The 15,246-nt window shown below is 35.9% G+C and overlaps 1 protein-coding gene and 1 long non-coding RNA gene across 5 annotated transcripts in view; one reads left to right on the top strand and one right to left on the bottom strand.

Moving 5' to 3' along the window:
• Nucleotides 1-15,246, top strand: part of LOC116177158 — a 160,900-nt gene that overhangs the window by 103,286 nt on the left and 42,368 nt on the right. The window lies entirely within an intron of this gene.
• LOC116177157 (GATA-binding factor C) overlaps nucleotides 1-15,246 on the bottom strand; it is a 65,664-nt gene that overhangs the window by 14,603 nt on the left and 35,815 nt on the right. For all 3 annotated transcript variants that reach the window (XM_031496039.1, XM_031496040.1, XM_031496041.1), the window contains exon 5: nucleotides 1,843-1,977. In XM_031496039.1, coding sequence (XP_031351899.1) covers nucleotides 1,843-1,977 — 135 coding nt within the window. The remainder of the gene's footprint in view (nucleotides 1-1,842; nucleotides 1,978-15,246) is intronic.

The raw sequence follows: 15,246 nt of genomic DNA, 5'->3' as shown, positions 1-15,246 counted from the left end.
AGGTTGATTCCCAAATGAAATACTAAGTCTTGTAATTATCTTCTCTATAGAGTGACGTAAAAATCCAATATGGCGTCCATTTAAAATAAGGAAGTTGATGTCAATATCTCGGCAACCGCCGTTCTAAAATTTTTTTTCTACGTTCATGGAATTTATCCCATCCAATCTTGCAACTTTTATTTGAAACTTTTTTCCATAGCTCTCTTTGTTACTAAAATATTTTTTAAAAATGGCGATTTTCACTTTTTTTAATTATCTACGAAACGATTGATTTTTTCAAAATATCGCATCGGAATATCCATTAGCACAAAAACTACACAACTTTGCCAAATTAACCGAATCTGTAGGTATAATAATAACAAAGATAGCTTTATCCTACTCAATTTAAGACGCCCTGATGCAACCCTCCCTCCTTAGTCTTTTATTTCAATGTGTCGAACACAGATGAAAAGGAGACCTGCAACTAACGGTGTGCAGACAATTCGCGCCCAGATAATTCGCTCCCTGACAATTCGTTCCCAGGACGATTCGCTCCCAGGATAATTCGCGCGCGGATAACTCGCTCCCAGAACAATTCGTTCCCGGAAAAGTCGCGCCTAGAATACTTCGCTCCCGTAGAACTTTTTTATCTGGCTGTCTGAAAAGAATATTCTGTGTGCGCTTCGCCGGTGATAAGCGCTCATTGTTCGTACTCAATGCGGAATGCTCTCTGAAATTAACTGTTTTTGACTTCTTTTGATTTTGTAAAAAAATCTATTTGATTTAATTTATCAATATTTCATAAACCATTTGATCACAAATTCTCAACATGCATCTTTTCCGAGAGCGATGTCCTGGGAGGGAATTTTCCGGGAACATAAAAATTTGGAAGAAATAATCAAACGCTTGTTCAGGGTTTCGACTAACGCATTTTCAGGTATATTCACAAAAATAGTGACATAATAAGATATTACTTCAGGTTTGTTCAAATACAAATGAATGGCAAAAGTTATAATTCCAGTTATAATTCGAAAAACATTCGTTTGGTACCGAATACGGGTTCATTTATGGTTTTCAAATATTATTTTGTTATCCAATTTGAGGAGTTGAGATCAAGGGTTTTAAAGAAAGATCATGCACAATAATTCATTAGTTTTAGACGTTTGACTGTAACACAACGATTAGAGTATTAATAACGCGTGCCACCTCAGGTTTATATATTCATCACATTAATAATGAGGTAGTTTGTAATTGTAATTGTTCTTGTAGATTTTCGGATTTTTAATAATCAGTTGGCTAGCAAAGTTTGTATACCTATAGGGTTGCGTAGTTTTCGGAATGAGGGAAAACATACAAAACTAAAGCAAAAACACCAATTTAAATCACTATATATTATACTATATATTGAGTATATTATTGTGGTTTATTGGTGTCTTCGCTTTACAAGTTCAACAGCCACAAGTAGTTCCCTTCCTGAGGGAAACCAGTTCGAATATTTGCTAATTCCAACTGATAAATTAAGAAAATTCCTAATTCATATATAGACTTTTAATTTTAATAAAGCAACTAATCATTTGGCTTTGGAATATTTAATTTCTTAGCGATTGAATTTGAATACATGTCAGGAATGCATAAATAACTTGAATTTCTCGCACTAGAATATGATAAATAACATAACTTTAATAGTTTGGGGTGAGATTGTAAACTTTTCCGTACGGTGTAGAAAAACAAACTTTATAAGCTCTCGTCCAATTTTATTACATTGCAATGTATACCTTCGTATAGGTAATTCATTTCTTGTTCAAGAGACTATTCAAAAACAGTAACAGAGAGACGTGAAAAAATAGCATTGAATGCACTTACATTGTGTAATTTATAGTAAAGTCCACAAGCGTTGCAAACTGGTTCCCCGTTCTGGTTGCGCCTCCAAAGGGTTGTAGTTGTCGTTTTGCAGTTGGCACAACTCGTACCCGCCCTTCTTGCCGCACTCTGTAGGCTCTGAAATACAAATAAGAGTTCATCAACATCAAATCATTCTATTCGGGCGAATGATAAACGGGATATTTAGTACTCGTGTCGCGAACGTAAACTCATTGTCAGATTTAATTGGATAGCGATCTTGGCCCGGATAAGAGATGCAGCAGCCAGCAGCCGTAACGGCGTCAGTTGCTTATTCCATTAAAATCCGAAATGCGAATTATGAGTGTTTTGTTCCAAATTTGCCAATGTCACTTTACAATGGATGAGTGGTATGGGCTGAGGAATGTTTGTTATGTGATACCCGACGAATTCTTCGTGAAGAGGCCCAGCGAGGTACCCACTACCAAAGTATTACCCCGCTCCACTGACTTCGCAAACGTAAAGTAATGCATGCCGCCACTCTTCTTCTAAACGACATACTTGAATCTACTCGAAATAAAGTTTCGAATACGTCAAAAAGCTTTCACGGCAACAAAGGACGCGTTTTTTTAAAACGTCAGATCAAACAAACGTGTGTCCATTCATGAGAATCATTCTAGTTAAGTGGTTTATTGTCACAGCGGATAATGTTCAAATTCCCTACCTGCCCTTTTATTCGCCGATATTAATATATTACAGCGTCTTTCTCTCTCCTACAAGCTGACATAAATTTTCTTATAAAACGTATTTCTTAGTCTTCTTAATTATCAATCAGGATTAGCGTCAAAAACCCACCAATACTTTTTCTGCCTCATCTTTCGGATTAACTTTTGTTTAGAGGCTTATACAAATTTATATTTTTATATATACTGCGTGGCCGTTCACGAATTTGGTTAATTTCTGCTCGATTTGGCACGGAAGAAGACGCTAGACAATAGACACGTCAAGTGGATATGACGAGATGACTATTAATAAGCTCGGAAAAAAATGGTATTACAATAAGTTTCAATCCGGATGCGTGTCATGTGATTTTGTAATCCGAAGTGGGAGAGGATTTTGAAAAAAAAAGGTTTCATCGGGAACCGTCTAAGCATTATAGATCTGTATTCCGTTATCTGAATTTGTGGGAATTCTTTACCATTCTTTAGAAATGACAAAGAGGTCCTACGAAGACAACTGAAGTAACGATTTTCTCCTCAGTTTTCAGTGTAAACATAGCGTCAGTGTAGTGCGCAGTACAATAGTTAATAGAAAGAAAGAAAAAATAACAATGAATTGGTTAAACTACTTTAAGAAACAGCTACTTTCGTCTCTAAGAAGAGTGAAGAAAATGTGATTTTCCTCTCTAGTGGAGAAAGTAAAAAACAATTGCTGCGTTAATCTTAAAATTGAAACATACCCGTATCTAGATTGCTATGTGTCAAACTTTATTATTGCATAAGATGATTTTTCAATTTTGATCGTAGTTTCAGAAATAATTATGTGTAAAATTGAGAAGAAAGTGTTTTTCAACTCTCTTCCCTAATTATTGTACAATAACTATTTCAACTATAAAGTAAACCTCTTTCCCTATTTGATCTAGCACTCTCAAGTCTCATGATAGTCTTCCGTAAAATGTTCTTATACCAAGCTCTCGGTGCTACCGTTCTCTACATAAAAATGCGTACTCACACTCCACACGACCGTGGTTTAAGTTCGGAATTTTTTTCTATAAATTTTCATGTGAGTGGTAACGCTACACATTTTCATAGAACCTCCAAAAAGTAGGGGTCGATAACTGTTTTTCTTGCTCTGTGATGGTAGTCTTCGGAAAAAGGCTAATTATCGTATATTGGGGTGGTACCTAATAACCCCTATATGAGTTTAATGATTTTAGTTTAAATATAGTCAAGGTTTGATCAATACTGAAGTTTATTTACCAATTTTGTTTAAATAACGGCCAAACACCCTGCTTCGAAGGGTGGACAGTTAATTCTATAATATTTTATTACTTTTGATTAATAATGAGAGGTAAATTTCCCAATAATTCACTATGCACTGATTTCCAAATAATGAAGGTTATTTAAATCGTGAAAAGAATCGAATTTAAATATCCTTTCAGTTTTTCAGTTAAAAAATAATAACAAATGACTGAAGAACAATTTAAATAAAAATTACTAGTGAGCGGTGCATTCAGATAGCTTAGGATTCTAAGGTCGTGAAATTTTAAATCGTAATTATAGTTGCATTTAAAAAAATTACAACAAATTACTTTAAATGTGGTAGCAGTTCAATGAGAAGCACATTTGTTAACAGTCACTTCAGAACTACGAAATAAATACGAATAATAATGGAACCTAATTAGTGTTAAAGATAATTGATGACTGTCTAAACTAGAATGTGGGCTTACGCAGATTGCATGATAAAAGAATTACAGATTAGTTTAGGTAGAAAGTGCATGTCAAAAGGTTATGGAGACAAAGTAAGGAATAAATTATCATAAACAAAATAAATTATGGCACTGAAATGTTATGATTACGCCATAACCAATACAAACGTCACACTCAAAGTTTAAAAAAAGGATAGGGAAAAAGTTCACACCTCATAATTGATCACTGCCTAGAAAATTATTTCATCTCATCATAAAGCAAGCAATAATGTGCCGATCTGTTCGTCTGTCCATCCAAACAACTCACTCATCACTCATCAGCCTTAGCGAATGGTGTCTAATTGTAATTTTCTTGGAAACAATTGCGTTTGGGTAAAACCTGGAATTTTCCGTTTCCAGTCAAGATTGCCTAGGGAAACTTTCGGGATGTCTACCACTCTCCCTCAGAGTCATTTTACCTAGATTTTTGAGTATCGTTCCGATCTGGTAGAAAGTAGACAGGAATAACCCCCAGGAGCACATTTCAGGACAGAAAAATTCAGCGAATCTCCCTCGAAAACTTGTATTACCCTAAACGCGAGATTCGCCAAATCTTTTTTACCTGGTGGCCTCTTTTACATTGGTATGGAATACCTCCCAGAAGTACCCTCTGCTCCAAAACATTTAAAACCTACAGTAACCTAACGAAAATTCTCTAGAAAAATTCACCGAATCTTTCTTTCACAAGATCTTCATATTCACCAAATCTCCCTTAAACATGATTGTTATAAGTTCTCAATGATTTTGAGGAGAGCGTACTACCGGGGGGGTCTGGGGGGTATGGAATACCCCTCAGGGATACCTTATACGACGGAAAAATTCAGTAGTGGCCCCCAGACCCCCCGGGCTACCTTCTCCTCCAAGTCTTTTAGAACCTAAGATCTTCATATTCACCAAATCTCCCTTAAACATGATTGTTTCAATGATTTTGAGGAGAGCGTACCACCGGGGGGTCCTGGCAGGGATACATATGAGGACATAAAAATTCAGTGACGGTATTTCTTACTTGGGATTGCTGGGGCCACCTTCTTGTCTTCCGTTCTTCTTTGAATCATTCAAACTTCTTCATAGCAGCATATTCTGCAAAATTTCGGTTGCTCTAATTCATCACAATGATACTATCGCACTCTTCAGGTCGGGTTGGTTATCCAATTTAAACAAAAGCATTTACCAGGATATCTTTAATGAACCATTTCTTTCTTTCTTTTAAAGATTGGGTGCTGCGGGGCGCTGGACGCATTTTGCCATTTTTTTTTGTTCTTTGTTCGTTTTTACTAATAAAACGCATTGCGTATACGAATACGGGATGGCAAAACAAACAGCCATGCAAGTAATAGCGTAAAAAATTCCCGCTACCGACCGGTATAAAAATGTGGTCGTTATCGACGTGATCTACACAGATTGGGATCGATCGCATCCATCTTCCCAGTCAATCAACAACTCACGTGTCAATCAGTTTGGACACTTGTTATACCTTGTCTTACACGGCTATTTTATAGACCAGACCTATAGCTAAACGCAGAAGAGGCACATATTTTCCATTGAAACAACCACTACCTCGTTGTTTATACCATCTCGATATATTCAATATAAATATTGAGATCCTTTTTTGGAAACCGGCGACGGCCGGGATGCAAATATACATTCGCGACCGAAATCGGTTTTTCACATTTTCTGTTGACCTACGAGATCGTTACTCTGATATAAAAAAAACACTAAATCAGATAATTATAATATACATAAACAGAGTTAATCAATATTCCGTTAAGAAACATGTTTCGCATCAAATTGAATTCATTTATTTTCTCATAAAAGCTATAGAGGTCTAATTTTCTTTTTATTTATTTATAATCCGATAGAGGAGTCTAATATATTTATTATAATGCATTTGCGGTTACAAAAAGTCTCACTTTCTACAATGCGGTGTGTAATTATAGGCCTTACTTATTAGTTTCACAATTTCGAACGGGCGAAGATGTTTTATCGGTTACAAAAATGACGGTACGAACTATATCGATATTTAATAAGTAAACGCCTACCTATTTGAAATTTGATTTACGATTTGAGACAGGTGAGAGGGGATTTGACCCTAAACCAAGAATGGGTATTTATTTGGGTATTTCACCTGTCCGCGTGTATTGGAATTATAATTTAACTACTTCCGCAGCATATGTCGCCACGTGCGATTTGCTCTCCCTTAATATCTGTAATAGCTTGTGGTCAGTGCAATTATCGCCGATTATTACCAATAATCATCATTATTTAGAAGCATTACGGTTTTATGTGCTCTTGAGGAACTATACCAACATTTACCAAGATTTTTTTAAGTTTTATGTCGTAATTAACTGTAGGGCTTTAGAAACGTGTGTAGCATACTTTATGTAAAGTTGTAGCTAAGCACCTTTCGCTTGAAAAATGATGGAAAATCTGGGAGACTGGGAGTGGTGATATCCCTCTCCATTTGGATGAAATTGAGATTTAAAAATTCTCCCTGAGGCTGACAGGAATCTATGTCCCAAGTTTCACGTTTGTCTCCTCTAAGAGTTATTGCACGGACGGGCGGATAGGTAGTTCGAAAATTCTTGAGCAAAGTAATATCTAGCAAACGGCCACTCTATCTTCTTCTTTTTTATATATAAAATTCTTTTGTACTTGTGTTTGTGACTGAACTCCTCCTAAACGGCTGTGTCTCGGCCCTCGGGATGGTTTAGATTCACCTTGGCCGGATTATAGGTTTTGTCTAAAAAAAATTTTTTTTGCGTTGATGTCGCACTCTGTTATTTCGCGCACCAATCCTATACATGCACCAAGTCAAATTATTTTAGAGCAAAAATGTATTAAAGTTTTTTGTATAAAAAATTTTGTTACGTCAATGAACCGTATTAGTTTTCAAGTTTTTGTATAATACAGACGGAAAAATAAAACCCCCTCAATCATCTGTGATGCCATGAAATTTTATAGCACAAAATCTACGCCAATATAATCCGTCATGCCATGCAATGTCTGCTATAAAACAAATCAAATTCTATCAAAAAGTATTATATTTAGAAGAACCAATTCAACATAAAGAAAGACCAAATTACTAAAAACGGTGTCAATATAACAATTTACAATAAATGTTCGAATAAGTCACCATTAACTGCAAGACAGTAATCAAGTCAATCATAAAATCCATTTCGAACTGCTGCTAATTGATAACTGGATATCTTTTTGTTTTGGAAAATTCCATGGCATCGCAGATTATTGAAAAAGATGCGGGTTTTATTTTTCCAATTTTCCCTCTTTATATGAAAAAAATTGAAAACTAATACAGTTGATTGGCGTACACATTTTTTTCTACAAAAAACTGTAATACATTAATTTAAGGGGTCAATGATCCCATGTTATGAATATTACATTGAAATCCCTATGATGCGTTAGGCAAGTAACCACCCTGTATATAGATAGATTAGCACTATTATCTATGTATCTCGAATACTACCAGGGCTACTATAGCAGTAATAGGGAAAAATTGTTGGAGTAGTTAGGGGGAGGGGGGGGGGTTATTCCATACCCCCTCTCCAAACTTCCGGCTATTTTGATCCCTGATAAATTGTTAGTGTTAGCATGAACACGATAATCCTAAAAAAATCGTTGCTGTGAAGAATGGAATAGTTCTTAGGAAAGAAAAGGTTAGAGTGTCCTTTCCGAAAAACTATCAGGAGTGTCTATAAGATGAAAGTTCGAGAACACAGTACCGGCAGCTTTGGGCGGTATGGAAAGTTCTCCAATTTTTATACCAAACGAATAATAATACTTCCATTATTCTCCAAAATATCTTTTAGCTCTTTTTTGTTTTTTCTTCTCATTTAGCATATTCCTCATACATTTCTGGGTCCTTGCCTTATAATTTCCCATACAAGGGACGTAATGTCTACCGCGATGAACTCTTGAGAGAGCATAGCAACTATTTCAAGGGTAAGTACATGAGAGGTTATTCATCCTTCACCTCTGAACGTAAATCTTTGAAGACATCTATGAAGGAAAATTCAACCTCTAGAGAATTAATTCAGCTCTCAGTCGTGATTACTTACATACAGGGTGGCCATTTGAAAACGAAACAGAGCCTATTTTGGGAACCTCAAAACATTTACGAAAAAATCCTCGGACCCGTCAATTTTTGATTCAAGGGGGAACCATTTTTTTTGCTAGTTTCGCCCCCCTAAGGGCAAAGCGCTAGCGGGGGTGACAACCGCCCCCAAAATTTTAAATCGAATGGGGGGTCGAGTGATACCTTATTTTGAAGGTATTTTTATGTGGATTATAACCCTTAACTTTTAAATCGCTACTAATTTGCCTAGCCGATACAGGGGCTAATAAGAGTTATAAAAACGTGTCAACATTTTCTTATGAAAAAAAATGTAAATGAATTAGTTAAATTTTGGTTATTGTTGAAAGCGTTATTATAACAACATTTTGAAGTTTAATAGTGATTGTCAATTGTTGTTGTCAAATCATAGTAGTGACAAATAGACTTAAAAGTTATTTAGTTGCAAAATCGGTACATTGAACAGTGATAATGGTTTATCCACTTCCTGAAAGAGTTGAAATAAATGCTCCTTTTTCTATTGGGCTGATTCAAATCCCAGAATATTTCGTGTGGTGAATACACAACATCCCGAAAAATTGAATGTTTGGGCTGGCATTTTTGGTAACCATATCCTAGGCCCCTTCTATTTACCACGCAATCTAACAGGAGAGATGTACCTGGAGTTATTAGAAAATACGATTCATCCAGCATTAGTGGAGATACTAGAAAATAACAACGAGTACTTGGAAAATCGTCTAGTATTTCAGCAAGATGGTGCGCCACCCCACTATGCTGCAGGGGTTCATCAATATTTGGACCAAACGTTTCCAGGACAATGGATTGGAAGAAGAGGAGCTATTGAATGGCCTCCTCGTTCCCCGGACTTAAGTCCGTTAGATTTTTTTTATGGGGGCATTTAAAAACTAGAATGTATGCTAGTCAGCCAACATCGTTAGACAACTTGCGACAAAGAATAATTGATGAATGTCGTCAAATCACCCCAGGAGTTTTGCAAAAAGTACGGGAAAGGTTTGAACAAAACCTGTATTATTGTATGGAAGTCGAAGGCCAACATTTTCAACATTTACTTGATTGAGTTTAGCTGTAAGCACTTAAAATAAAATTGATTTAAATCTTAAGAGTTATAATCTACATAAAAATACCTTCAAAATAAGGTATCACTCGACCCCCCATTCGATTTAAAATTTTGGAGGCACTTGTCACCCCCGTTATAGCTTTGCCCCCAGGGGGGCGAAACTAGCAAACAAATGGTTCCCCCTTGGATAAAAAATTGACGGGTCCGAGGATTTTTTCGTAAATGTTTTGAGGTCCCCAAAATAGGCCCTGTTTCGTTTTCAAATGGCCACCCTATATATATCAAAGAGTAAAAAAAATGAATCAAATGTAGGCCTAAATTACTTGCGTTGGCGTTTTTGTTGGCAATCAATGCTCTAGGAACCTCCCTTGAATCAGGTCCTGAGCTTGTCTTGCAATGAGATCTGCCACTTCCCTAATAAAATTAACACACAGACCCCTATTATTACACTCTATGGATGGTACTTCGTTTCCATGTATACAGTGCGTTTTAACATTGTCTCAACTCTGAAATGAAGTGAAATTCTTTGATTCAAATTAAATCGGGGGCGGGTTGTGCTTCCGTCCACCCTCTGGTGTCACTGCGACTTCACCGTACACTAAATAATTAAGTTAATTGCCTCGTAACTTGTCAACGAGAATAATACGCATTAAAAGTGCCCAGTTATTAATTAAAAATCCCATTTCATTGAAGACGCGTGTATTTCTGTTAAAAAATGACGAACAATAAAACAAAGGAAATACACAAAGTGCAGCCAATTCCTCTTTTTTGAGTTCGCGCGCGTTGTTTAAATTTTAAATCGCTAACGCTTTATCTTGTCAAGTTCAGGGTGGTATCAAAAGGTGCAGACGACACCGGTGGTACTTAATAGCGAGTAGGGCCATTCTGGTTTTTGTCTTGGACTGAATTATTCGTGTCCAGTGTGTTCCGCTGAATGTAAAACTCCCAGAATGCAAGCTTAGTTAACATACGGCTGTCATGGAACCACAAACTGAGCATATTTACTAACTCTTGCGTACTGTTAGCGTTTCTCAGATACCTCGCTTTTTATAATTCCCTAACAAAAGTTTTTTTTACTCCGCATTTGCATATTGTCTTGTTATGTATTCGCTTGACGTGCAAATATGCAAAATTTCGCATCCCAAGGAGTTATTAAGTAAAAGGTATACCTAATTAATAAAGGAACCCCGGTCTAATTTCTTTTTTTTTCTTTGTTATTATGAACGTCCAACCGTTCCGTTCAAAGAAGGTCAAGTTTAGAAAATCGAAACTGTTTTGGGCGCTTAATTGTTTTATTAAGCATTTTCACAATTCGGGTTGCTGTATAGCATTAATCAAGCTCTCATAAATTTATAATGTTAACTCTCTTACATAAATCCATTGTCTGCGAACCTTTGTATATATGTATAATGGTAGTCGGTTGGCACATTCTTCCACTTTGTTCTATATACTTTTTAGACTGTAATAATTTATGCTTTTTATTATCCCATTGTTTATCTATTTTGTAAATTACCATCTCGATTGCAAAATTACGTTGCGTTTTTTTTTGTTTGAAGCGGTGTAATTTACACTTAATTGTAGTTACAATTAAGTCATTAGCGCCTGAGTAATTGTTTTTTGGCTCGTTCGAGATTTTCGACTTCTTTGCATACGCTAGCTGAGAATGTAAAATAATCCCCAAAGGGAGGAGTGCAAGAACTACGAGTACAACCGGTGTTCTACCCGGGCTACCACATTCCACACGTATACTCGAGAACACTTGATATTTATAAGGTAGATTTACCATTTCTTAGGAAAAGTTTTGATTGTATTGCATTGTGCGTTTTTTTTTGCATTGTGTGTAACGCATACCCCGGTTAATTAGATCCCCGTATAATTTGTACAACTAATAAATGAACTAATGAAATATAAAAATGCTTACGGAATCGCTCGATCGATCAATGTCAATGTTATTAATAATCAAAGTCGTATGTAGCTGCTCGTTAAAAACCTTAAATACCTCTAACTGGTCGAACAAGCTGCTTCAGAAAGGCATCACTGCCAATTGCGTAAATTTCTAAATTTCAATAAAGTCATCGCGACCATTCGTAATTTATGCAAATAGAAATTTATTTATATTTTGAATGGTCGTATAATATGAAGAATAAGCTCAGCTGGAATTCTGACCACCGGTGACAATTTATAATTTTATAACGCTGCAACTGCACGAACAACAGGACTTCTTTATAAAGTTATTAATGTTTGATAGCATTATTTACGCTTTATTAATGCCTCTCTCTAGCAGCGACGGGGCCAAGGCAGAACACGGCAGCAAAAAAAAATTTCTATAAATCAATGTGAGAAAAGCCGAATGTAACGGTTTTGGAAAATTACGCCACACAAGGTTAAAACCCTTCGAAATAACTACCACGATCCGCCCTAGTAGTACTCCGGTCTTTTTGATACGAGAAGGGTTGTCATCTTACTTTTTGTCATTTTACTTTTGCAAAGAAAGGAAACTTTTGCCTAATCTGGTCCACTCAAAAAATTTATTGTTGCTCTGCTTCTCAGTGCACGAAGATGCGATTATTTTCTTCCGAATGCTACCAAAAGAGTAGCATCGGAAAAAGTTATGGAGTTCTCCTTTAATAAGGAGCATGGTGTATTATTATACACCATGATAAGGAGTATTTCTAGTTCTACTTTGTTTGATGTCAATGTATGGAAAATAGTATACCTAACCTATATCTCGGCAAATATCGAATGCATACAAACTTTTCCTATATGAAAGTTGTTTAACATTTTATTTCCCATAATAAGGCAGCATTCAGTTGTTTTATTTCAGAAAACAAATGAGTAAGACAAACAATTGAATTTTTTTAAATGGCAGTGTACCTTTTCGTGAGGCTCAATTGAAAGAGATTTTTTTTCTCTTTTCGATGATATAACATGTTAGTACCCTTATTCAAAATATTTCAAAAAATTTATTATAATTATATCAATAACATTAATCCAGATATCCACATCAAAATAAAACAAATGAAGGTGTACGTTTCTTATTAAGCCTTGAAGACAAATCGAAATTAAAATGGCTTTCATCGCAATGAATGTCTAAAATCAATTAACTGGAAGGCACTGCTATAATCTATCACAAAAAGCTTGAAATAAAAATTAATTTCTTCTACACGGGTGCTAACGTGTTACATCTTAAAATAAAAGTGTGCATTGCTATTTAAAAAAATTCAATTGTTTTTCGTTATTCATTTGTTTTCTGACAAACAAATGGAATGCTGCCTTATTATGGGGAATAAAATGTTAAACAACTTGTATATAGAAAATTTTTGCATACAGTCGATATTTACCAGGATGTTTACCGAGATATATAACATATTCCATACATAATGGACACCCGGTATAATAAATTCGATCGTTTATTATTAACCCATATTAAGTTAAATGACTTGCTGATTACTTGACTCCAAAATGTAAATAACCAATTGCCATAATACTAACGTTACTCATTTTTTATTTGTTCATATTACATGGTCTCCTAAAAATCCCGGGACGGAGCTAAAAGTTTCAAACGAGTGAAGAAACAATGTTAAAATTTCGGTATTAGTGAAGCGTCATAAAAACTACATTTTTAGATTGCCCAAAACTTTCATACACTTAGCTGGGGAGTCTTTTTACGGAGTGGTAACCCCAAGATGTTTAAATTGCATCTCCTTGTTGGATCCAGTGCGCCACCCTGTATATGACAAATGCTGTGGTTCTGGGAATGTGTTTCTTTTTTAATTACTTTTAAAATAAGGTGAAACTCGACAGGGGTTGCAGTTTAAAAATTTTGGGGCTATAGCCCCCTAAAAACTCTACTTTTGTGAAACCCTGTATTTGATGTGTTGTAGTTCTCCGGCTTTAATGTTGCAATTTTTGATTTTCTATCCCTTGAACCGTTCCCCTTTATGGGCTAACATTTTCCTTAACCCGTTAGAATCCCAGTTAATCAATTAGGTATTAGTTATTTACATAAAAGTCAGAAAAATGACACATTAACTGGCGAGGAAATATTGAAGTACTACCGCTAGCGCTCTCTAGTCATTTAATCATAGTCATAGTTACCTTTGATTGACTTTTCGGTACATTGACGCACACTGCTGGTAACCTACTTCTTAGATTCTTTCAAAACTAATATCACCCCAATCTTATGCATGTTTGGGAATGAAAAAGAAATTTCTATATTACCCCAATTTTGAGGGCGGTCGCCATCTTGATTTTTTTAAATGACAAAATTTCTTTTTCATTCCGAAATATGCATAACAATGTCTCTTTTAAGTTCTCCAAACTACAAATCAATATCTCGAATCTATCCAATAGAAGAGCCTTGTTTCTTTAGTTTAAGATCAATAAAAAAAATTGTCGACATTTAGCAATGTGACAGGTGCGGCCGGAAAAGTGACAGGCGTCAGGAAAACTGGTCTGTTCTGCCTCTGTCATGGAAAGTAAAAAATTCCTGACATAAAGTAGGCATGAAAATGAAGGCTTCCTGGCTTCATGACGATTTTGAACAAAATATTATAAAATTGCAATTCTTTTTTATATAAACGTTATGTAGTCCCATGTTTCCCGGGAACAACATTGTAAAACCTTCTAAGAAAACTCACCCTTGGTTCTATCTCACTATTAGGAAAAACAGCATCTATTCCAAGAGAAAGTTTTCTAAGAGCAAATGCCTTTGTAATAGTGAACTTTAATTGGGACGAATTCTAAAGTGAATATCTTTATGGGAAGATTATTGGTTATTGAAATTTCCTCTTCTTTTTGAAGACGAAAATGCTTCGGGGCAAGTTTGTACGGAATCCTCCAAGGAGACGATTATTATAGACAGGGGCGGACTGGCCCGGGGGGGGGGGCGGGGGGCGATTGCCAGCTGGCCTGTAGATCATAATGGCCCGTTGAAAATTTATAAGTATGTGCTGTATTTAGTTTCTTGCACTATTAATAAGTTATTAACACGTTTCTCTAATTGGGGTTGATGTTAGGGTGTTAAAAAATTAAAAAATTCTGTTTTAATTGAAGTGTTTTACAATGAATTTATCATTTTTTGTCGTAGCATGAAAGTGCTGAAATACAATGATAGGCGACGCGCCTCATTTGGATTGTATATTTTGTTACTTTTAATTATCAGTTGCAATTTAAAAAAAACCTGTATTGTAATTAATCTCCGAAAAAGGAGTACTTTAAAATGAAGCAAAAGATGTTTTTGTGGTGCACCGCAGAGCTACCCCCCCGCCACCTTCATTACTACACTAATACTTTAATGGCACGTAACTTATGCAATTCCACCTGGCCCGCCCCTGACTAGAAACCAATTTCGAAAGAAAATTCAAAGGGCTGTAACTTTTGAACTAGTAGCCCAATCTTGGAACTGTTTGAAATTATGGATTCTACAGGCCACATTCTATAAAAAAAATTTTCCGGGTCGATCTGAGACAATTTTTTTTTCGCAGCTCAAAAAAAGGCAGTGTATAAACCTTCCTTTTTTTACCAAAAATGGACTGCATCAAAATTTCTCGGGAAAACACTTTTTCTTATTAATTTTGGTGCGTAGAATCCAAAACAAATCGTACTTTTTCGATCGGACGTCTCAATCAAAAGTTTTAATTATTAATTATCAGCTGCAATTTAAAAAACTGTATTGTAATTGATTTCCCAAAAAGGAGTACTAAAATGAAGCAAAAAAATGGTTTTGTGGTGCACCGCAGAGCTACCCCCCCCCCCCCCCCCCCCCCCCCCCCCCCCCCACCCCCCCCCCCCCCC

Source organism: Photinus pyralis, unplaced genomic scaffold, assembly GCF_008802855.1.
Source record: "Photinus pyralis isolate 1611_PpyrPB1 unplaced genomic scaffold, Ppyr1.3 Ppyr1.4_LG7, whole genome shotgun sequence".
Lineage (NCBI taxonomy): Eukaryota > Metazoa > Arthropoda > Insecta > Coleoptera > Lampyridae > Photinus > Photinus pyralis.
This window is presented reverse-complemented; position numbering and strand designations above follow the sequence as displayed.